Source organism: Gymnoscopelus braueri (genome assembly GCF_963280865.1).
Source record: "Gymnoscopelus braueri genome assembly, chromosome: 12".
NCBI lineage: Eukaryota > Metazoa > Chordata > Actinopteri > Myctophiformes > Myctophidae > Gymnoscopelus > Gymnoscopelus braueri.
The window spans coordinates 37,435,674-37,461,095 of NC_137614.1; the positions used below are offsets into that span (position 1 = coordinate 37,435,674).

General features: G+C 39.3%; 3 protein-coding genes across 3 annotated transcripts in view; 1 reads left to right on the top strand and 2 right to left on the bottom strand.

Moving 5' to 3' along the window:
• calcrl2 (calcitonin receptor-like 2) overlaps positions 1–25,422 on the top strand; it is a 218,421-nt gene that overhangs the window by 42,376 nt on the left and 150,623 nt on the right. The gene's annotated exons all lie outside the window — the stretch shown is intronic.
• Positions 1,251–6,051, bottom strand: LOC308096862 (uncharacterized protein). The gene is made up of 2 exons (XM_080444345.1): positions 5,844–6,051; positions 1,251–3,557 (listed from the first exon to the last, which is right to left on the bottom strand). Exon 2 carries the CDS (start codon positions 3,423–3,425, stop codon positions 1,887–1,889), a length of 1,539 nt encoding a protein of 512 aa, XP_080300471.1. The 5' UTR covers positions 3,426–3,557; positions 5,844–6,051; the 3' UTR covers positions 1,251–1,886.
• Positions 7,152–24,648, bottom strand: ctnnbl1 (catenin, beta like 1). Its single transcript, XM_080444337.1, has 16 exons — positions 24,474–24,648; positions 22,373–22,576; positions 21,735–21,841; positions 16,026–16,169; positions 15,289–15,382; positions 14,744–14,837; positions 13,914–14,005; positions 13,432–13,504; positions 12,707–12,765; positions 11,842–11,990; positions 11,541–11,722; positions 10,582–10,679; positions 9,773–9,853; positions 9,524–9,661; positions 8,849–8,921; positions 7,152–8,160 (listed from the first exon to the last, which is right to left on the bottom strand). Exons 1-16 carry the CDS (start codon positions 24,501–24,503, stop codon positions 8,072–8,074), a joined length of 1,707 nt encoding a protein of 568 aa, XP_080300463.1. The 5' UTR covers positions 24,504–24,648; the 3' UTR covers positions 7,152–8,071.

Genomic DNA, 25,422 nt, shown 5'->3' on the forward strand with positions numbered 1-25,422 from the left:
ATGTGATCAAGATGTATCAGTCAGTTTTTTCATATTCCATTCTGATTTACTACAGTTGACTTCCAAAGTTTGAGGGAGAGGCCCGTTTTGCCAAAAAGGCCACCAATCATGAACGCAGTGTCCAATCTACCCCAAAGTTGAATCACCCATTGAAGGGGCTCTAAATAACGCAGAGCAAAAAGTTAAAGGTAGGGTAAGTGATATTTTTTGGTTAAAACAAAACGTTTTTTGTTAAAAGGTTAAAGCACTATATTCTGATAGTAATCATTGCTATAGTGTTTGTTCAGTAACACGAGTCTCCCCGTCTCTCCAGCTCTTTAATAAACAGAAAATACATTTTCCGGTAGGTGTCAAAATCTCAGCCAATCAGGAGAAAGTACCAATTTTTTAGCTTAATTTTTATAGTGTTCCAGTTCCAATTTTGTCTGCTCATTTCTTAGTGCCAATTTCACTTGTTTAATCTGTATCCTGATTAAGTTCTCTATCCTGATTGGATAAAATTGGAAATGAAACTGAAACATAAATGCATTTTCTGTTTAATAAAGAGCTGGAGAGACAAGGAGACTCCTTTTACTGAACAAACACTCTATAGCAATGAGTACTATCAGAATATAGAGCTATTTAACACTTATTTTAACTTATTTGTAAAATCACTTACCCTAACTGTCAAACAGGGTTTTGATACGACACACCGTTTGCCTGTAAATATCTTCACAAATGTGTGGCCGGGCCTATGTCTTACAAAAAAAAGATCATATGCAGTATATCATGGCGCTCAGGTGGCTCAGTGGTAAAGTGCCTGCCCATCACCGCAGAGGTTGTGGGTTTGAATCCACCGGCTTTGTCGAGCGTCTACACAAACACAATTGGCCCGTGTTTTTGGGGGAGGGAAGCTGCACTGCACGTAGTCCTACGGGCTGGGGCAGCACCTGTCATCAGGGAGTGTTGGGCAGGAGGAGTAGGACGAAGGCTCTACGACGTCCTCCCGGTGGGGGCTCCTCACTGGCAGGTGAGTCAGTAGGATACAACAGCAGTGACATCACAGCAATGTGTATGGGGAGGAATCAATTGGCATAACGACTAAATTCTCTTAAAGAGAACTATAATCTTTTAAATTACATTATGACAAAGCAGAGGCTACCTTGTTGATTTTCCTTTAAAGACAGATGAAAAACCATAAAACAGCAACACAATCATTGATAGTATTTTTTATTGTCTTTATTTTACCAGGTAGTCACTTGTCTCCTTTGAGTAAATATTCAAGACACAATAAGATAAAAAAAAACATAGAAGCTTTGAGAAATAATTTAACTTGGCTATGACAATATGACTAAAACCAAATTGTTTCTATTGAGAAAATGATAAACATGGACAGAAATGAACCATTTGTTTAGATTTATTCTGTTTAGACATTGTATCACCTCAGATGGCTTATTAGAATAATGCATCAGTTACCATTCAACTAAAAACATTCTCCTATATGATTGCTGATAAAAAAAATCAATCATTTAATTTGAAATCTAAACTTATTACATTACAATCAATATAAAATTGAAATTATGAGATGTTTATGGTTGATACAGTACAACCCATTACTGTAGCACACTACCCCTTATTACATTAAACAATAAAACAAATTGTCAGACACATTTTACTCAGTATACATTTACTAGTATCCATTACCCTAGCTCACTGAATGACTAAGGTTTTATTTGTCCCTGTATACCTACTTGTATCTTTTCAGGTCACTTATTTTACTAAATCCTTTGCCATTAACTGTAAAACTATTTCCCTGATGAGCCATCACGTGACTTCTCAGATAACTCAGCTGTACTTTTTTTTGTACTTTTTAGATGATACAATTGAGAAAAGCGTTTTTCACAAACTTAACAATTAAAGGTTTCACCTGTATGAGTCCTCATGTGCGCCTTCAATCGACTACTTTGTATAAAGCTTTTTTCACAAACTGTACAACTGAATGGTTTTTCACCTGTATGAGTTCTCATGTGAAATGTCAGATCGCTCATTGCCCAAAAGCCTTTGGCACAAACTGTACAACTAATGGGTTTTACCCCTGTATGCGTCCTCATGTGTCTATTTAGACTACCCATTTGAGAATAGCCTTTTTCACAAACTGTACAATTAAAGGTTTCCCCTGTATGAGTCCTCATATGGAGATTCAGATTTTTTATAATACTAAATCTTTTACCACATAAAGTACAAGTAAAGGGTTTATCCCCTGTATGAGTCCTCTTATGACTATTAAGATTGGAACCATTTTTGAAGCTTTTGTCACAAACTGTACAACTAAAAGGTTTTTCCTCTGTATGAGTCCTCATGTGACTCTTAAGATTGGAACTATTTTTGAATCCTTTGCCACATACAGTACAAGTAAAGGGGGTTTCCCCTGTATGAGTCCTCGTATGACTCTTAAGATTGGAACTATTTTTGAAGCTTTTATCACATACTGTACAACTAAACGGTTTTTCCCCTGTATGAGTCCTCATATGTCTCTTAAGAGTGGACCTCTCTTTGACACTTTTATTACATACACTACAACTAAAATGTGTTATTCCACAAACAGTACGAGCAACAGCTTTACCCCCAGTGTCACGAACTGCTGTATGAATCCTAATGTGTCGTTTCAGGCTCTCTCTTGCACCAAAGCCTTTGCCACAAATTATACAACTAAAGGGTTTTTCACCTGTATGAATCCTTGTGTGTGACTTTAAATAAGACCTACGTACAAATGCTTTGTCACAGAATGTGCAACTAAAAGGTTTTTCTCCTGTATGACTCATCCTGTGATATTGCAGATGACCAGCATTAGAAAAGCCTTTGCCACAAACTTTACAACTATGTGCTTTTTTCCCTGTATGAGTCCTCATGTGATCAGTCAGATAATTATTACCAGTAAAGCTTTTACCACAAACTTCACAAAGAAAGGGTTTCCCCCCCGTATGAGTCATCATGTGCGTTTTCAGATAATACTTACTGCATTTCTTGTCACAAACTGTACAACTAACGGATGACCCTCTATGAGTCTTCTTGTGTTTTGTCAGATTAGCATTAAAAGTTTGTTTTGAGGATTTCAGGTCATGGGGCAGTTTGTTGCTCAAAGACAATGTTTGTCTCTCCACATTTTGTGTCTTACGTGATTTAATTGTGTTTAACACCGACTGATCTTCCCTGGTCTCCTCCCACTCATCACTGTCTTCAGTGTCAGATTCAGAACAGTGTGAAATGAGGAACTGGTCATCACTAGTTGTTTGTGATACACCACAGTCCTCTGCATCAGCTTCTACATCAGCTTGTGTTTTCATGTGCTCAGTTGAGGTGCTGGGTAGATGCTCTGTCCCTCTGTTTTCATAATCATTTTCACTTTTCACTGATAGTAATGTCAACGTTGACCCATTAGCCTCCATTCGCCCTCGAAGTAGCTCCTGCTGATACTCTTTAAACTGTGGAGGCTCTTGTTCTTCCAGGACCAGACTGGGGCTTCTCTCCTGCTGTTCAGTGTGAAATCACATCTTTATCCACAGGGAGGTACACGAAGTCTAGGTAAAAGATGAAATGCGGGGGGGGAAAATGTATTAAATGTTTGAACTTTACATCAATCCATTTATTGTTTCCTTTGTTTTGTAGCTTTTGCAGCTAGAGGAACTTCTGCTGTTGGTTCCACATTTGTTCTTTGTTTCACTCAAGGTTTTGGTTCTAGATGTTAAACCAATGCTATTCAAATCATCCAAAATACAGAAAATGCCAATTTTTGGCATTGATTTTGGCAACTTTACTACTTTATCTGCTCAGTTTTGTACTGTAATGGATTGACTATAACAGGATGTCTTCAGATTTATGCCAGTACGATTTAATACTAAATGCCACTTTAAATTACATTTAAGACCAATTTATCCCGTATTGAACTGATACGGGACGCATTTGAGGTCGGGGAATCAATATGAATGACAGCAGGGCGATTTATTTGAGAAATTACGATAATTCTGCTTTCCTGCTCCCCCTCTCGTAGCTGTGTGACTGTCAGTGAGCGAGCCTGGTGTCTGAAAATGCGCTCAGCTCATTGCCTCATTTGCTCATGACACAACCAATGAGAGCTCTAGTGTGTTTCCCCCCACACCCTCCCTCCATTCAAACCACAACAAACCTGCAAGCATGACAATGCTACAGTAACCTACTACCCGGCTCAGAACAGTTGAATGTCAGGTAGTGTCCTCGGTGCATTGCTACCGACTGATTGAATACTTTAACAGTTTGCAAAAAAGGTACAGTGGTACGATCATACAAATGGTGCTAAAAGGAAAACACAAAAAGTCCTGAGGCCTTATTTCCATTGTGGTCCTGTGCATTCAATTCATCGAGACATTATTCGACAAACAATAATATGGAACCTCTCCCTCCGCTATACAGCTCCAGGTTCAGATTGGAGAAGCCATGGTTCACATCATGGTGCAGAGTCCCCCTGGTCTAAAGTTGTGTTCGATTTTTTCACATTGCCATCTCTCACATAAACATAAACGTTCAGATTTCAAATATAAAGTGCTTACCACCGAGCCACGGATGTTACAAGGCGACGCGAACCGCGATAAGTACTCGTATCTCCCGTATTGTTAAATAAAAAGCATTTTAATCCAATCGCCGGCCATTTTATTTTTGTAATGTATCAGAGTGCAATACACCTCCCAACCATTAGTGTCGCATGGTTGGAAGCATCAGAGAAAATTTGGAGAAAATGGCCGGCGATCGGACTAAAATGCTTTTTATTGAACAATACGGGAGATACGGGTACTTATCGCGGTTCGCGTCGCCTTGTAACATCCGTGGCTCGGTGGTAAGCACTTTATATTTGAAATCTGAACGTTTATGTTTATGAGAGAGATGGCAATGTGAAAAAAATCAAACATAACTTTAGACCATGGGGACTCGGCACCATGACTGTCATGTTTTAGGGCTAAGATTGGAGCTACTTTACTAGTAGTAATAAGAAAAATATAAATATGTACAGTAAACAGTTGGGGGGTGGGGGTCTGGGGATCTTAGTATAATTTGATTTTCAATTGGAATTGACTTTTTTTTAAGGCATTTCTGATTTTCGTTTCACTACAAAAATCATGAAAATGCTCCATTTTGTCATTTTTTTATTTGGGACTGACAAAGGTAAAAGGTCTTCTTTTTTCATTTTTATCCCAGAACAAAAATCTAAAAATGGGGTAATTTTTCATGGTGTTAAGCTTAGCCCTAAAATGTCTGTGATCTTACATACATTTCATGTATTTCAAATACACAGTCATAGATCACCCTCGTCGACGCACTGTGTAGTGACGATCTGCGCGGCCATAAAAGTGCTCTAAACTCCGTCTGTACTCACCCAAGAATTAATTCCTAAGACTTGGAGTCATATTTTGTCCTCTAGTTTCATATCCATTTGAAAGTTCTCCCCGTAGACCCAGTTAACATTTGGGGCTCGGCGGTAAGTGCCATTATTTTCATTTTGTACAATGTTTGGAGTGTCTACGGGGCATAGTGCAGAAAGTCCAGGTCACTATGGGAAGTGCACCCTACAACTCTCGTAGATTGAAAACGTCAGAATCATAAATACGTCTACGAGGGTTGTATACTACAGCTAGGCTAGTGTTAAGCTTAGACTTTTTACAGGGACCAGTTACAAATTGCAGATCGGTGCTCTTTTAACTGACCAACGACATGTAGGCTAGTAGTTATCAACATACTCTACCATACAGATTGGTTAAAATAATGTTTTATTCATTAAACTAAGTTACAGATTTCAGCTTAATGGAAATCTTTCACTGTGATTCTTTGTTCCTCACCTTCACCGTCGGCTAGGCGCGGTCCTTTGGGAATGCAGCTGCTTTGTCAGTCAGATGATCAGGTTATTAAATCTCCATCCTCATAATCCGTTAGGACGCATTAAACGATCCCAAATCTCTCTCCACCAGTAACCGAGTCTCTGGTTGATCGAGGACTTCAGTGTTTGTTAGTAGTAGTAAAGTAGAATTCAAAGTGGAGCGCTCGCTCTCAGAAATCCCATTGCAATGAGCTTCCGGGTTGACGTTTATGGTTGTTGTACCAACTGATCCTGGTGGTAATTTGATGTTTACCGCCCCTTGCTGGTGGAGGTGTATACTGCCGATTGACGCTTGATCTAATCCAAGATATACAATTTATATATCAATTGCCGCTTACAATCCATGCATATGATCATTATCTTATATAAGATAATGATCATATGCATGGATTGTTAGCAGCAATTGGCAAACCGTGGCAATCTCCATCTCTAAGCCACATTAACCAAATAAAGATAGTATCAGGATCTTATTACCAAATGTTTTATTAGAAAACATTTTACAAGCAAACGCAAAGCAAATAAAGCAGACAAGAGAGAAATAAGCTTGGATCGACCGTTTGGTAACCATCCTGCAGTTTTCGTCCATGTACACATACAACACTCAAACACCACTTGTAAAATTATAGGTATTTCAAACCAGTGTTCTAGAATTTCATTTTAGTTCTATGGCCACTACTGCCACAGCTAAGAAAGTGATGCCTCATGTTTCATATGTTCATTTCGGGTGCAGAAGAGACGGATCAGTCCGGTTCTTTCTGGAATGCATTAGTTTCAGGGATAACTAAGATGTCAGTGACACATTGTTGTAGGCAATGGTAGTCCACTGGCAGTCAAGTCTTTTAATAAAACAATCAATCAACCCCATTGTTCTGTAGCCTACAACATACTGTACAGACTTACATGGTGTAGCATTAACACCCTATGTATTATGTGTATTTCTGTGCTAAGTGCGGAAATGCCTGCGCAATGACGTCAAACTGGTCATTTACCATAATGCTATCAAATGCTGCTGAACATACTGGAGCATTAGCTTCGTAGAATGGATCTATCTATGGCAAACTTTTTGTCTTCTTGTCGTTTGTCATGCAGCATAATGTCCAGCAGGGACAAAGGCAGATGCAAACCACTCATCAGTTTAACATGTTGGTGGACAGCCATGTTTTCATCTACCAAATCCAGGGCTGCATTACAATGAACTGGTTCAGATGATGGTGATTATTGATTATATTTTTGAAATACACAGAATAGCCTACATAGGTTTTTATTCCCGCTCATTCAAAGCAAATTAATTTAGGTCAAAATCGTTATGAAATCAAAAATAAGTATGAGCTCATGTCTCACCAGCACTGTGTGAGTTAAAGGTGCTGTAAGTGATATTTTTTGGTTAAAACAAAGTTTTTGTAAAAAGGTTAAAACTCTATATTCTGATCATTGCTGTAGTGTTTGTTCTGTAATCTGTAACAGGGGTTCCATACGGGTCATCTCCATGCGATGGACATTGGTCAAAATGCATTTGTGCCACGGACATACAGTACAAAATAAGGTCAATAATATTAGCAGAAACACATAGACCTAACCCTGAATGTATATTTAGTGGACTCCTAATGTGCCATAGGCATATAGTCATGTCTATATGCCAATGCGCTACACATTTCAAAACGATGGTATTTCTGCACTAATTAAATCAGTGTCCTACCTACTGCACTCTGAATAATTCAGTAGGTAGTACCAATTTAATCTGCTCATTTCTTTGTTTCATCACTTCCAATTTCACGTGATTATCCTGTAGATTGTATGAGTTCTCTCTCCTGATCGGATAAAATTGGTTTCCCGACCTGAAAATGTATTTTATGTTTACTAAAGAGCTGGAGAGACACCTATTACTGAATACACTCTCTATAGCAATGATTACTATGGGAATACAGAACTATGTAACACTTTTTTAAACAATATCACATACACCTCCTTTAAATACTGTACAGTCATCCATTCTACTAGCCGAAAATAATCTTATCCAAGTCTGGGTATTCTCAGTTAACAGTATGTTCACACCAAGGATTGGGTATTTTTAGTTAGCAGTATGTTCACACCAAAGGAAATGTACCAGGCAATACTGCCAGGTTGTATGGTAACTGCTGGTCAATTCTAAAAAAGAAAAATGTGTTTGCGTGAGAAATAGAAATAGAGATGCTAGAAGTTGTCTGCCAGGTCCATGATTCTCTTCTGTTCAGCCTCTTTGACCTCTTGGGCTTTCCCATCTCCGATGCTCTCAGCGTACTCTGCAAAACACAACAGGTGACAGTTGATTAGCTCACCACTGGCCATGTTGGGTTTCAATCCAGAGGACTGGAGAGAGGTCGAGACATCAAAGGTGGTTTATTCTGTTTATGTAAAATTAAGGGAGCTTTCTCATGTTGAATGCAGTTCAACATTATTTTTCTTACTATAAGTTACACAAATCTCTGCATGAATCAGCACGTGTTTGTGTGTCTGTCCCCCACATATCTCGAGAACCGTCTGACCGATAGACTTCAAACTCGGCGTGTGTGTATCTGAGGGAGTGTGGTGCCCGGTGTGAATGAAGTTGGTCAGATTGGTGTTGTCCAGAACCACTGATCCGACCAATATGCATATGCACATACATGGGCATATACTGTACCCATATATATGTGTGTGTGTGTGTGTGTGTGTGTGTGTGTGTGTGTGTGGGGGGGGGGGGTCTATGGCATTTTGAAAGGGACAAAAACTTGGTACTCTATTAGTGAAAGAAAGCGAGGGATGAGAGTGAAGGGGACAGAGGGAGAGAGAGGGAGGATGGATCATGGGGGTACGGAGGGAGGGAGGACTCGATCAGTGAAGGGGGGGGTTATTTCACCCACGCATTAACCCGGCCAATGCTAGGTAAGAAAACCTGAACATACTTATAGTGGTAGGTGCCTGTGTGTAGGGTGTGTTTAGTAACATTACCTCTCATGATGTGCCGTACCACTTTGACAGAGCCTCCTCTCAGATTCAAAATCTGGTGAACCCTCTGTTGCAGCTACACAAAGACACAAAGAAACATAGTAGGATTTGATATGTGCCATCAGTATCAACTCAGAGGTACAGTATCCAGTTGGGGGATTTCTACAGGGCAAAAATTGTATACGGTCTGACTTGTTTTATGTACTGTACAGTACAAGTGATACACGCAAAGTGAGTCTATGGTTTCCAATTTGAAAAACAAAATTCACAACTGGAAGAGAACAATGATTACCCAGCACTAGACTAAGCACCAGTATGTATATGTGTATGTGTTTTATCAGTATGTATTATGTACAAATATTTACCAAAACTGTGGTGCCCGGTGTGAAGTCTGTACCAAAACCAAACTGAAAGTAAGTTTCAAAACATGGGCTTACTGAACCGTGTGTGCCCAGTGTGTGTATTCCAGTGTATGTATGCATTTATATAAATGCACCATTTACGTATGTATGTGTACCAGTAGGTATAGGTATGTGTATATATATATATATGCGTACCAGTATGTATGTGTATGTATGCGTACAAGTATGTACTTCGCGTGCACGTGTGGGTGTGCAAAGTACTGTGTGTGTGTGTGTGTGTGTGTGTGTGTGTGTGTGTGTGTGTGTGTGTGTGTACCTGTGTTATCCCCGAGTTGCTGATCTCTACCATGATGTAGCAGAGCAGCTGCAGGACAAACAGGCCAGCGTCCAAACGACGAAGGTAAAAGTCATCCTCCAGCTGGTCATCTAAGATCTCTCCACGACGCACCATGTCCTACACACACACACACACACAGAGGAAAAGTTATCTGTCAGTATACCAAGAACACCCACTAACACACACACACACACACACACACACACACACACACACACACACACTTACATGTTTTTCTCCTTCTATTCTCTTGTCAGCCTGTTGAACAGCCTCTAGGTACTTAAAATGCAACTCCATCAGCCGATCAACCTGGGGATGGAGAGAAGGGAGACAGAGATTTATGGTTTATTAACCATGATTTAAGCTTCTTTTTCTATAGTGAAAATAGCCAATCTACAATCTTACAATGCGTCGTGATGTAACACATTGTGAGTGTGTAGACCGGCTATTTGCAATGTTTTTTGAAAAAAGAAAATAAACCGTTTTGATAACATGCCTAAAACAGGGACACCAGGGTTAATGTGGTCAATAATTATTTGTATAATTGATACAAAAATTAATAAATAAGCAGAACAAACAATATGTAAAAATTCTGAACGAAAGAAAAGATAATTCAAAGGGGTAATAAAAAAAATCATGTTGGGTGGTTTGAATTTTGAATGCAGACTAATTTGTAAATGTTTGTTTGTTTGTTTTATTTCTAAAAGTGAAAACAAAACACTTGCAGCATGACATACAGTAGGCCTGTAGTTTCAGGGCTGTGCCCATTAACCACCTGAACTCCAGCATCCCTATTCTGGGGGGAACGTTTGCCAAAAATAGCTGATCTACAAGCTCACAAGTTAAGACCAATTAAAAATCTGCCAGGGTTTCAACTTTGATGTTCATCGTTGAAAACACTTTATATAGTGGTTATCTAGCGGTTACACAAAAACTTAAAAAGAACAACCACAAATGCCCATGCATGCACACAAACACCTACCCGGATAGGAATTTACTACTTGAAGTCATGAAGCAGATACAACAGAGAAACTGACCTTTTCACAGTCGTTCTCAGTAAACTTGTTGAGAAGTCGAGTTCTCTGCTGAGACTTGAGGTTTCTCAGCATGGAGGCGATGATGGAGCAGACATGTTCTAGACACAACATAGAAGAAATTAATTTGACAAACTGTGGCCATCCTCATCAATATCACCAGATCAGACCTGAATGGTTTCCGTTTAAAGTGCAACGACACCTTAGTAGAGGTTTGGATTGTGTATTAACCTTGCCGTGACTCCAAATATTGGCAAGATATCTTACTCTTGTTGCTCCGTTGGTTAGAAATTGATCGTGAAAGATTGTCTCAATGACCAAATTGCAATGTGAAACAGCTCTCAAAGTCAGTATTTTAGCAAGTACACAAACGCAAATAAAGCATTGGCATTCTGCCAATATATATAACATCATGGTTGTTGTTTATAAAGAAAGTCTGGATCCACATTTTCAAACAGTAAAACCATCAGGAAGTTGACATATTTCTATAATAAATGCCGTACAGGGTGGGTTTGGTGTCTGATATACATTGATATCATGGCAAGGGAACTACACAACCAAAACTTCTACCAAAGTGTTATTGCGCTTTAAAGATATGCTCAAAGACAAGCAATCACAAAATACTGACAGACTGGAATGTTGAACTTAGTTGATGCACCAAAAGACAAAAGGACACGTTCTTAGCATATCCTGACAACGTTGTGTCTCTGCGTTTAAGTGCGTTATGGGTAAAGTGTATTGAGAAAACATGTTGTGATTCAGCACTATAATAAAATTGAATTGAACTATTGTACTTAGTATTGCACTTAGCCCTTTGATTCAACTAATTACACTATTAGACAAAGTATGTCTACAGTAGTATATATGTAAACTATGTGTCTTTGCAACTTTGACCTTCAATGTGTCTATTAGCTTCATATCTTTGCACTAGCAAATTATCCTCATATATGCTGCTGACTAACCTTCGTGCTCCTTTTCGGACATGCCGGCCTTTTTCATCTTCTTCGGTGTCTTCATGAAGAGGGGAAAGATGGTTCTGAGGCCAAGGATGTCTACAAATTTATGGCAGTTATCAGCCCCCTCTGCTCCAATCATCCCATGGTCCAGGACCTTCAGAGCGCTAGTCCGAGAGATTTTCTTTTCACTGGGAAATGAGGAAATGTCAGCGATGGACAATTTTAACCACATGACCCCGGTCCCCTAGTGTCCTTATACTGGGCCTATTTTTTTGTAGCCCAAAAAACAACTTCTATATCTTCTTACCGGAGCATGAGATTCATGAGCTGAAGACCCTCTCCCTTGAGAAAGCGGTCTCTATTGGCAGCGAGCATGAGGCAGGAACAAAGAGAGTCAAACAAATTCTCCATACTCTCCTGCTCCTCGGCTGTGGCTGGGTTGTGACGCTTAAACACCTGAGGAAGGGGAATACAAGGTATCATGGAAAACATTATGTAAGGCTTTTTCGTGTGTATGGCGATGAAACGTGCGCAACAATCCTGTTCTTCAAAGCGACTGTTGGCAGTCCTCAGACTGTTTTTTAACACATTCATTACACCTGATTTATGCTTAGTTGTGCACCTGTACTTTCAGTGCAAGACACAATGCACAACCAGGTATGAATCAGGCTTGAGTTGTAGAAGTGCTTGCTTATAATATGGGAAGCATCATAGCAACACAATGCTGATGTGTGTCTTTCTTTAAGTCTCTGATGGCCTATGTTGAACCATCCTACAACTTTGCTGGCTAGAAAGCACCACAAAATCTATAACCTTAACTCCTAAACAAGCGGAAGGTTAACGTTATGTTTAACATGGAACTTAAATCCAATTTAGTGTATTCTATTATATATAAACTCCAGTTCTATAACTCCACTTAAGTTTCCCTTTTGTTTTTAATGGCTTGGCTTTTAAAATAAACTAAAGGCTTTGCTCTGAAACCGTAGCTGATGAAGTGTCAACTAGGAAACTGAGTAACATAAGTGAGTGTCTCAGTATGGAAAAGCGTAACCACTGCGTAAATACAGTTTTTAGAAGAAACAATTGTATATGTGTGTATATTTATAAGTGTTCTTTTTTATTGCTAAGTAATAATGTAAAACACTGTGACAGTCAAAAATGTTACAACTTACAGAGAGTTGCTGCAGTAACACATCAATGCCATCCATCTCTCCTAAAAGTTCTCTGGTGCCTGAGAGGGAGAAAGACACAGGGAGACGGAGTGAGAGAGAGTACAACAGAAAGGGAGGAAAAGTGAGAAAGAAGAATGCAAAGAAACCGGAGCAAGATTAGATGTAGACTGAGAAATTATGAAAAGACAGCAGATCTCGGAGGGGAAAGGAAAACGTATATCGGAGAGAATGCAATAGAGGAAAATGAGAGGGGAGAGAAAGAGAGAGAGAGATGTGAACAGGTAGAGCCTGACCAATATATCAGCCATTATCTGACTTTTTTGACGACGTCAGTAATGGTTATTATTATGCAACCTATTTGTGTCCCAATTTGTATACCTATTCTATCCCTATTTTGGGCATATCATTGCAACTGAATTCTTTTGAAAAATTGTGAAGATTAATAAATGATTTGAAAATAGCTGATCTGCAACTTGCAGATCAGCTATTTGCAGAAAGATATATATATATATATTTTTTAAGATTCTGATCTTTTCTTTTTTATGTGTGTTTAAAGTGTGTGTTAGGTTTCTGTGCGATTATTATTATTACGAGTGAAGGAGGAAAAGGAAAGGAACAGAAGAGATAAGAGAGAAAGGAACAGGATGATGTAAGAGAAAACAGAGGGAGTCAATGTATGTATATGTAAAAAAAACAATCTGTAGAACAATCTGTAGAACACTCACTGTCATTGTTTTGCAGCAAGATTGCCAATATTTCACTACAGTACAACTTGTTAGCATCAAATGGCATCTTTGCCTGAGTGAGAGAAAGAAAGGGGGAGGGAGATTCAATCATTTTAATTACAGCTCATGCATACAACATACTTATTTCATTACAGAGATTGGGTGTGGCATGTAGTTCTAGTGGTATACAGCATCTTCACTGATTAAACTATATACAGTAGAACTTATCTGGAAATTCAGCAATACATTAATATAAAAGTAGCTTGTGGTTGGGCAGTTTTATAAAAATAAAAAAGGTTCATGAATACAGAACCAACTTATATCAAATAGGACAGAAGCTTATATCGTGAGGCCCAAAAATACAGGACTAATTAGTGTGGTTAACCACACAAACTGAGGAATTTCTGTGACTGTGAGAAGCTCTCACATTTATGTGAATTTCATAAACTCAAGAGATAACATTATTAACATCAATAATTCACCTTGATTCTCTTGAGCAGCCACTGCATGAGTCCCTGTTGAGCTGCCTCTGTACACAGGCCTGGTCTGAACTCTGCCATGTTCTCTATGATGGCTGATGGGGTAGAAAGAAACAACACAGTTACCCAATGGAAGTAAATTCACAAATTGTATAGAATATCTAAACAGAGAGAGTGGTGAGCAGGAGAACACCACAATCCTATTACACAGTCATGAAAAATGCCCACTTCTAACAGACCAACAAAGACTTGCTCTTCAATTAAGTGCCGTTCCATTTGCTTAATTTCCTGTAAGGGTAAACATTAAGACTAGAAAGGTTGCACGCTCATTGTAAGTGTATGAAATAAGGTTAAAATGAAATATGGTTGCAATTGGCCACATGGCGGGGGCTATAAAGTTTAAACATATATGCATTTTAAAGATCATAACTCTCGCACCCTAGAGAAGCATCTGGGCATATATGCCAGAAACCTTCCTTTATAAAGGCGTTTTGATTGATTGATTGATTGATTGAATACTTTATTTAGAAAGACATGGAAACAGTACATGGAAGTACAATTCACAATACAAGGTGCTCTAAACTGGATCGCTCATAAAAGCACAGTGGCTTATTTAAAATGAGATCCCCATGCACTCGAACCATGATGACATTTAAGAAGACAGACAAATATACAACACTGCTATGCAGAACGTCATACAATCAGCTTACCCAATGTTTATGTTACCACAATATTTAAGACATTATTTCTTCATAACAGTATTATAGATAGAGGGTAGCAACACAGGCGTATACCCCGGCAAAACATTGCTGAGTTCAGTTGCATGTCCTTACCCAGCGTGTTGTAAACTCCGTCTGCCTCCTCCTTAACCTGCTCATCTAAGCGCTCCATGTTCTGGACCAGTAGCGCCACCACCTGACCCTCCAACTACAAGAGAGATGTCCAAACATAAACCATTAAAGCTGCACTATTGTCTGCCTTAATTGATAGTTTTTCAGTGAAGATGGACAGGAAAGAGGGAGAGAGAGACAGGGAGAAACACGCAGCAAAGGTTGTCGGGAACGGGACACTAACCCACGACGCACTGTCAGGCTACATTAGAGCCTAAGTGCCCGGACCGCTAGGCCAACGATCCGGGCCATGGTTTGACTTTTCGGTATCGGCACTTATGCGTGACACAGTGCCATGCTATGAGACTGTTGGTTTGTCCTGAATGCATATCTATTTCTGTTAAATAAAACTCTCTTAAGATACGATCTGGACTGCAAGCTTTAAGTACCGGTATGTGCAAATACACATTGACAAAGAAATACCCCAAAGCAAACAACACAAAAACAGCATTAATAATACCACTCATAAATGAAAGTGAAACACTCACCAGTGTGTCTATGAGTACCTCAGCCCCCTCCTCGCTTTCATTGAGCGTATCAATATCTGTCAGTTCCTGGAGCAGGTCCACCACTGCTATGGCAATATGTAAGACCAGCTATTAAGGACAATGACTAGTTGCTGTACTTCCTCTTCCTAGACATTATTATTAAAGCATTTCTGTCCTCTACATAATATAAGTAGTAGTATAATCAGTGGTGTTAAGTAACTACGTACATTTACTCAAGTACTGTACAATTTTGAGGTATTTTTTACTTTACTGGAGTATTTCCAATTTTCTGTACTTTTACTCACTACATCTCGGTGGCAAACATTGTACTTTTACTCCACTACAATTATTTGAAAACTTTAGTTACAGGTTACTTTGTAGATTTTTATTAACCACTTCAGCCTTTTATACATTTCGGCCATTTGAAAATAGCCGGCATTGTGAGCTTGTAGATCTGCTATTTTCAAATGACTTATTTGAAAACTTGTGAAATGGGACATTCTGCAGAATGAGTACTTTCTACTTTTGATACTTTAAGTACATTTTGATACCAATACTTTTGTACTTTTACTCTGGTAAATTTTTAATTCCGGACTTTTACTTGTAACAGAGTATTTCTACATTGCAGTATTGATACTTTTACTTCAGTAAAAAAAATAATAGTACTTTTTCCACCACTGAGTATAATATAAATACATGGAATTATTTGTATAAAAGACATTCGTTCATTGTTGAGGATATCAGAGTTCTCGTGGCTGAGGAGGCCCAGTAACGAATGGACAGCATTGAGTTCCACCAGTAGATGGTAGAGGTCTGGCATGGTGGCGATCACATGCATCTCCTGGAGGATGTCATTCAGGTCCAGCTCCGTTTCCATGAACCTAGAGCATAGAACAAGGGACACACACACACACCAGATTCATGAACAAATAAACACTTTGTAGATTATTATTAAATAATAACTATTTGAATATGTACGTTTTATTTCCGTTATCTTCCTCTCTGTTAGGACCAGTTTATAATATCTGTGTACAGAGATATATATTATAATGTGTGTATATAAGTTCTTTCTTTGATTTGTATTCATTTAATTGAATTCCTGCAATGTATTAATCCAATGTGTAATATGTCTGACAGTCCTTATCAGCTAGTAGAATTCCACTCCACTGTCTCCTCCTTTCTCCTGTCTTTTGATAATAAAGTGCTTGGCAGAGGGGAGGATGCGCCATTGTAAGTTGGGATCGTGTCCAGTGAGATACATGGTCGTTTACAATCCTCGTACGAGTAAAAGAGATCTCGTGTGTCACGTGTCTTTCTTTATCTGTGTGTGATCAAACAGCAAGGGGGTTTAAGATAACGATCAAGAACCTATCATTTCACTGGTCCTTCGAGCCGGATTTCTACGTCGTTTTTGGAAGAGGAGAAGAGGACGCATCGCAAGTCTATCGATAGCCAGGGATCCAAGAGGGTCCTGCAAGCCCTGGGGTGTAAAGTCGCACCAGGCCGGTGTTCACCAGTCCGAAATCTTCTCTTCGACGAACGACTGCCGAAATCTGAACGTGATCACACACCTATAAGAACACGTAAGTGGTCCTTGTGTGGACATATTGTTGTTATTACTTAGGTGTAATATTGACAAGTGTGTTGTAGTTGTGCATAGATAAGCAACTACAGTTATAGTTGTGTTGTAGTGGCGGGGGCCACTGCATTTTATTAGCTGCAAGAGTATACTGAGAACGAGTTTTGTGTGAGTTCAAGAGAGAGTCACGGTAGTTAATAAGATAAAGAGTCTGATAACTCCCTCCAGAGGATTCAGTGATTTATCCTCTGGGGCAAGTCGACACGTGGTGGACCTTCCAGGGCAGGATCCTTTTGTCTATGTTTAGTCTATATATCTTGTATAACCCCCATAAGACTCTCAGGGGTGTACGGTGTGTGGTTTGAATGTGATAAGTTAGCTGATCCCCTGGGCTAGTCCAACACGTGGTGAACGTGGTGAATATTTGGGTGTGATACAGTTTTTGACCAGTATACAGCAGTGCCTAGATAAAGTTTGAAATACTGTACACTCAGTTAGGATAAGAACAAGATATTTACAGTGAATAAAATAATTTCTACACATTGAACAGAACATTATAAGAACCACACATATTTAAGTTTTCACCCACATAATAGTAATTGACTGCTAATATGGAGAAGGAAAAAGAAGATACAGGTGCTCCTGTGAAACAAGTGATTGTAGTCGATGTTACCAACGAAGGAGATAAGCCAAAGCAGGGCAAGAAGAGAGGCCAGCCAAGGGCCCCCAACTCATGTTTTAGGTGTGGTCGTATGGGCCACTTTGTGGCTGATTGTAGATCAAGCACAACAGTGGATGGTTGGAATGATGAGAGAGATTAGAGAAGAGAGAAAGAGAAGAAGGTAGGAGGCTGTGCGCATTAGAGCGACAGCGAGAGAGAGAGAGTTTTGTAGTAAGAAGAACATGTTTTGTTTTGTCTAAAAGATGTGTAAATGAGAGAGTGGATTGTGCATTTTTCGTGATCTGTATGAATTGCCCCACATAGATGCAGCAATCATTTAAACATTTCAAAATTCCATGTCGTGGTGCACAACGACATGGAAGGAGTGATGTTTAAATGAGAGTAAGAGTGTATGTATGTGTGTGGATGAATGTATTTTTTTTTTTAGTAACAACATGAGAATCACAGTACATGGCAGTACAGTCCACCTAGAAGTTATTTTTCTGCATGAAAGGAGGAAGAGAGAGAGTGTGCATGTGTGTTCAGGTGTTAGTGTACATGAATTGTAAGTGAATGTGGTGTTTGGGTGTAATACATATGTACTATATGTAAAGTGTGAAGGGTAGCAACAGTAGTGTGAACAAATGGGTTATGACGTGCGTGTGTGCTTGTATACGTGCATGTGTGTAGTTTCATGTACCGAAAAGACTGTGTGTGTTTGAAGCATGTGGAATGACGTCACTTACGTTGGAGAGTGTCAGGTACTGTGTGTGTGAGAGGAGTGAGAAATATTATAGAAGTGATGCATGAGTCTGAACCAAATCTGTAATGTGCAGATTGTATGTGTGTCTGTCTGACTGTCTGCATGTGTGTGTGTGTTCACATGTGTGCGTGAGAGAGAGAGAGACAGAGAGACAGAGACTGATTACTGGAGTGTGTGTGTGCGCTCCAGTGAGCCTGCCTGTGCGTGAGTGTGTGAGTGTGTGTGTGTGTGCGTGTGCGTGTGAAGTCCAGCCAAGAAAGAACAGGAGAAGCCCAAATAATTTTCAGTTTAGAGTATTTTTACTCAGTTTGGGAACTTTAAAGTATCTGTACAAATTTTTTAAGTATTTCTACTCATTTGAGTATTCCACAAGGGCTTGTTAAGTCCAGCCAATTTCTCAAGGGAAATAGCAAATTTTGAGGCCACGTTTCTCAGTTGTCTCACGCTATCTCTTGTGTTGATTTATTTTTGGGAGAATCTCCCACACACGTGAGGTATGTGTGGAAAACCACAAGTAAGCTCTTAAAGCACTTGAAGGTCACGGGCAATAAAGCATCTAGCTTCCTAGGCCACTCACTCAGCATGACATGATGCAAAATTATGGGTTTAACTGGTTTGTTAAGATAAAAAAAAAAGGTTAGACGAGCTCCTCTGTGTAGGCCTTGCCTGACCATACTAATCCCTTTGTCCAAACTGAAAGATGTTAAGGCCTCTAGGTTTTTACTCCAAATGTCTCTTAACTAATCCATTAAGACCTGGAACCTGTGTAAATTTTTGATATGTACTGAACCTCATCTCACTAAAGTTCGTTGCCAAGATGCATTTTCTACTTTGTTTATTTTTTGCTGCACAGTAGACTAGCAGAGGCACTTTTACGCCTGGGAAACGCTTATGTAGATAAGATAACAAAGGAACCTAGTCGCGCTTCACATTGGGAGTTTTTTTATTTGTTATGTCTGCCACCAGTGACACAGACCATTTCACACTTAGGATCTGAAGTTGAGTCATGACCATAGGTCATATCTCAAACAGGAGGGATGGTACACATATAATATATAATTAAGCAGCATTTTCACACTTATAATTTTCAAAATTATGCTAAACAGTTTTGTACATGTTTTTAGACAATGAAAAGGTAACGAAAGGCCATATGTAAGACTATTATTTCCACTTCTTGAAAAGTGATGATACTGTAAAACTAGATTGAAGTACAGATGTGTCAAAACGGCCATAGCCATAATGCGAATAAAGTCCAAAGTGCAAATTATCTGTCTAGTCTTTTCTCTCTCCCTACAGGGACTGAAGCACTGGTGATCTGCATGCCGTGATAAAGATCATCAAGCGAAAGGACCAGGACCAACTCTGCGCTGAGAGGGTCCGTTCCGAGTCCTGGTCACCAACACAATTGCTGTGAAACGTGTTATTTGGATCCACAAAAGGCCACTGTAAATTGGTGCGAACATTATCAGATATTTAAGTAATAGGAGTGAAAAAGCCAGCAGCGGGTGGGGCCGAGCTGATAGCGCTCAGGTCAGACCCAAACCTGGAGAAGACTCCCATTAGAATATTCCCCATCCCCATTCCTATTACACTTAGAATTGCACCCCTGGTATTTTTGTGAGTTTTATAATTTCTATGAGTGTATTATATATTTGTATTATTAAAGTTACTCGTAAATCGAGGAGTGTTGACGAAAATGTTTCTCACCGTCTAAATCTAAATGCTGGGTATATTTTTACGCTAATCAAATCGCTAAGACTAAAATGTGAATGTTTATGTTTGCACACATATAAATATATCTGCTTCACACAACTGGTCATGAGAAGTGACATGCCTCGAAATCCAATATCGCTGGTGAGCCTTGGGAGAAAATGATTTTGAACTAACAGCAGCTATTTGCCGTGTAAACCGTACCATCAGTTGAAATACGCCCTAAATAGCACTGTTAAGCCTGTATGTCACTCGGAAGCCTAACCTTTGTTATGTCCACGCTGGCTCTGTCAAGAAGGGTCAGATCAACGAACACAATTGTCAACAGACATTAATGCTGACTCCCCCGTGTTTGTTTAGATCAACTAAGAATTGGAGGTTGTAAAAAAAATACAATCTCACTGGTAATCCCGTGCCAATAAGGTTGGTTTGTCTCTCTTTCCCCATCTTGGAGTGGGAAAGCTTATGTTACGTGTAGAGACAATTAACTATAGACGTAGCCTGTTCCTCAATGCTACAATGAAATTGAAGAGGCCCAAAACCGTGAGTTTGAGTCAGCGTCGTTAATGGCCGTCCAGAATAGATGGACTCTTGACCTTTTGACTGCTGCGAGTGGAGGGGTCTGCGTTTCTGATAAAAAGGACATGTGGTGTTTTTTTTATTTCAGATGACATTAATTCCAAGAATGTTAGTGACGCAAAGCAAGACCATTAGTTATTCCTTTCAAGCCCTATTTGAGAGTGACATAGAAAGTTAGTCCCAAGGCCACTGGAAGCGAAGAGGCAAATGTTTGAGTTGTTGGGTTGATTAATAAAAATCCTGTTATGATGTTCATTTTGAAATGTGAAGGCAAAAAAAAAATGTGATTGATGTTCAGAAGTATTAATTAAATGAACAACAGGAGGGAATGTTAGGACCAGTTTATAATATCTGTGTACAGAGATATATATTATAATGTGTGTATATAAGTTCTTTCTTTGATTTGTATTCATTTAATTGAATTCCTGCAATGTATTAATCCAATGTGTAATATGTCTGACAGTCCTTATCAGCTAGTAGAATTCCACTCCACTGTCTCCTCCTTTCTCCTGTCTTTTGATAATAAAGTGCTTGGCAGAGGGGAGGATGCGCCATTGTAAGTTGGGATCGTGTCCAGTGAGATACATGGTCGTTTACAATCCTCGTACGAGTAAAAGAGATCTCGTGTGTCACGTGTCTTTCTTTATCTGTGTGTGATCAAACAGCAAGGGGGTTTAAGATAACGATCAAGAACCTATCACTCTCCCTCAGGAGAGGTAATTGCAATAGTGTCCAATCCGGTGCACTGTCGGCTTCAAAAACCGTAATTGTCATCGTCAACCAGTAGGTGTCTTACCGAAACCAGGGTCTAAATGTCTCAATGGAAGAGCAGGGAGACCAGCTTGAACCACTGCATATTATGTACTAGTTAAATTGTATTAACATACTCACCATACAGATTGGTTATAACATTTTATTCATTAAAACTAGTCCCAGATTGTAGCTTTAATTTGATTTTTTAAGTTGATTGCTATTCGACGAATTACTGTTGTTAAAGTGTCAGCATTAACATTGATTGTGCACACGTTTAGAGTGAAGTAGCGTTTCTTCCTCAATGGCATGCTTGACAAAGCTGAAGAATCTATGTATAGACAGGTGCTTCACATGTACATTTAGAAAGACAAAAGACTTCTAATTCTCAATAGTCAACTCACTTCTCTGGGTTGTCTGGAAACTTAATCCTCAATTCTTGATTTTTGTACGACCTTTTCTCAAAGGTCAGGATCATTTTCTTCACTGAACTCTCGTCGACTGGCTCCGTCTGATTATTTCATAGGACAAGTGGAGAAAGAGGAAAAGACATGGAGGAGGAAAATAATCCAACATAATACTTCCTAAGGTTAATATGAGCATCAAATCAATATTTTTTTAATTATATTTCTTTTGCACATGCATTCCATAGGGCTAGACCACACATGGACAAATTAGATCATCAACTTGCGACGGGCATTGCCCCTATTGAGTGAAAGATGAACTATTTCTAAAATAAATAAAACATTTAAGTTGTTTTTAATTATTATTAGCTTATTAGCCAGGGATCCTTTTAAAGAATATTTAAAAAACAACAAAAAAGAAAAAACACCAACAATTGGATCATTGGGGGAAAAAATATCACATCCAGACTTGGAGATATATATAAAATATAAAAATATGTATAAATAAGATTCATTAAAAAAGAAATGTTTTTTTTTTAATGGATTAATTTGATTAGTAAATTAGATTAACTGTTGTATCTAAATAACACAAAAACACTTTGCAGTTCGCTTCACGCCTCACTCAAATCATCACCCACCTCAGGTTCATCTTCATCATGATCCATCAGCTTGTCCAGGATCCTCCTCTTGTCTCCATTCAGCTCATCTGTGTCGTCAGTGTCTCCTCCTGTCGCCTCCCCACTGAACCTGCCATGCTCCCTGCCAGCCAGTCCCTTCCTCCCTCCTCTGGTCTCCTCCTCTCCTCCATCCTCGTCCCTGGGACGCTTTGCTCCTCTATCAGGCTGCAGAGGTGAAAGGAATGGATAAAAACAAGTTGAATACAGCTGATCAGATGTCCCGGTTTGCGTCCCGAGTCTTGACAAATCTCTGTAAATCAATAAATTGTCCAAGTTTTCACCACAATTAAAATAATGAAGTGCTTTTTTTTTTTTGCCATTGCATTTCGATTGCGACGCATTGTGAGCTTGTAGATCGGCTATTTCTTCTTTTTTTTTAAAATAGGGCTTAAGAGGTTAAGGGTCCCGGTTTGGGTGTTAATACAGGTGTGATTTACAATTACCCCCACCAACTGCAAAACCCACCTGTCCATTTGTGTGTCCCTGATGGTTGAAGGAAGTTTGCAAGTGTTTAGTGCTGCTGTGTGTGAATATCATCCCATTACATACAGAGAACGTGGTCTGAGTCAATCTTGTCGAAAAATTGGATATTTTACTGAATGCACATTTTCTGTCGCAACTATGATACTATATGACAAGAGCTGACCCCATGTCACAGCAATTCATTATTGATTGATTGATGTACTTTATTTAGTAAGACATGAGAATATCAGTACATGGAAGTACAAATTCACAATACAAGGTCTACTAAACTGGCAGGCTCATAAAGCACTGAGCTTGTTTAAAATGAGGGCCCACGCACACAAATCATGATGACATATAAGAGACAGTCAGATATACACACTACTATACAGAACGTCATACAATCAGCTTACAATTGCAATAGCTTATTGCAATTTGCATGGCAAATTAGAATGCCAATGAGATTAATCCCTCCATGAAAATGTATTGAGTGTTCTATGGCTGTATACTGTATGGATAATGGAATACAATTTGTATGTATGGAATATCAGCCATTTTATAGCTAGAGTCCGTAACTTGTTATGATTAGAATTAAACGTTTAATATTTCAGAAATAGTAAATAATGTAAAAGGTGTGTAAGTGTTTTTTTTGTTTTGTTAAATAGCTCCATAATGTGATAGTAATCTTTGCTATGGAGTGTAACTGCAAGCAATACATTGCACAAATAGTCAGGACACCTATAGTTAACATTTGGGGCAAGCGGTAAAGCACATGCAAGCGGTAAAGCACATGTTTAGAGAAATACGGGCTTTACAGGTGACATTCCAGGGCAAATGGGGGAGGGGGAGGGGGGTCGCTAAGACTCTAGTACAGTGGTTCTCAAAGTGGGGTCCGGGGACCCCCAGGGGTCCTTGAGGGAGTTTCAGGGGGTCCCCAGCTAAATGATGGATAGTTAGGAGTGGACCCTTATGGGTCTGTAACTCTGAGTGTGTACCCTAACGGGTCCATTTGGTTCCATTTGTACACTCTCAGAGTTAAATTAACATAGATTTTACAATATAAATTGGGGTCCCAGAGATAGAAACGCCATTAAATGGGGGTCCGTAGCCTAACGCATGTCAAACTGGGGGTCCTTGATATTAAAATGGTTGAGAATCACTGATATAGAGCCGTAGACATCTTCTCTTATGGGAGTCCCTGGCATATCTTTTCAAATGGGGGTCCGTGGGCTAATAAGTGTCAATTTGGGGGTCCTTGACATGAAAAAGTTTGAGAACCACTGCTCTAGTAGATACGAAAGAAAAAGTCAGACTTGATGAAACACTACGTGTGTGAGCCAACATGTAACCACATTAATTCACACGAGGATGAAGCAGACTTTTATAGTAGTTTGTAGATAGTTAGTAGACTATATTTATAGAGTTAATATAAATTAATGCATTGCATGCTGCCTCGCTGCTAGTAGCCCTAGAATGGCTGTGATATTACATAGCTGTGTATTTAGAATACATGGAATGTATGTAATAATATCACAGCCATTAGGGCTACCTCGCTAGTTGCTATTCATTGTCATCACAATAACACGGAAAACACGTTCACCTGATAGTTCAGGAGTTCGCCAACGTCCATCTTTTTGCTTGTTTATCTAGTTTAAATCCTGAAATTGAAAACTAGTTTGATGGACACGTTAAATTAGATTAATTGAACGGTGCAGATCAACATTAAACAAACAAACAACCACCGGGGAGCTTTTCCGTATGGCTTCTTCTGGTTCAAAAACGTTTGCCGTAAAGAGTGTCTTTACCAGTGTTGCCAGATTCTGCGAGAGAAATAAGCACCAGGTCTATGAAAACAAACCCGAAAGAAGCAAATCTACAAGCTCGTAACGTGTCGTGATGTGACCCTATGGATGTGACACGTTGTGAGCTTATATCTGCTTTAAGAAAATATGGGGGGGGGGGGAATATTTTTGAAACATTTTAACAACACAATTCTTGTATGGGCGGGCCCCGGGTCCCTGCACAAATACATATTAATTTGGAGGTCCTTCCTTGTCATGCAAATGTTTGAGAAACACTGGTTTAAACAACAACATTAGGAAACAAGCCCAAATAAGCAACTACACTTTAGAAACAAGCCGCAACGTCGCTTATAATAAGCCGACATGGCAACACTGGTCGTGAGTCTCGTGACACTGTCGTACTTCTTCTTCTAACTGCTTCTATTGGGGTTTAACGGCAGGACCGGGGCGCGGTTCGCGCATCGTTGCCTCGCTCTGGCTGGTATAAGTATTACACATCTATCAACTCCATTCTAGCAGCCCGTAACTCCATCAGATTTTCCTTTCTTCTCACACCACCATATCAGAGGATGCCCTTACTTTCTTGTTTATTTATTTTAGTCCTAATGTGAAAAATGAAAAATGAAATGGTAGAAATCAACCCTCACTAAATAAATCTCAGTGTCATTTATTAAAAATCAATCCTCTGCACTAACAACATGTTTTAACAGTAACACCTGAAGACAGAGGTGCTGGGGAGAAACTGCT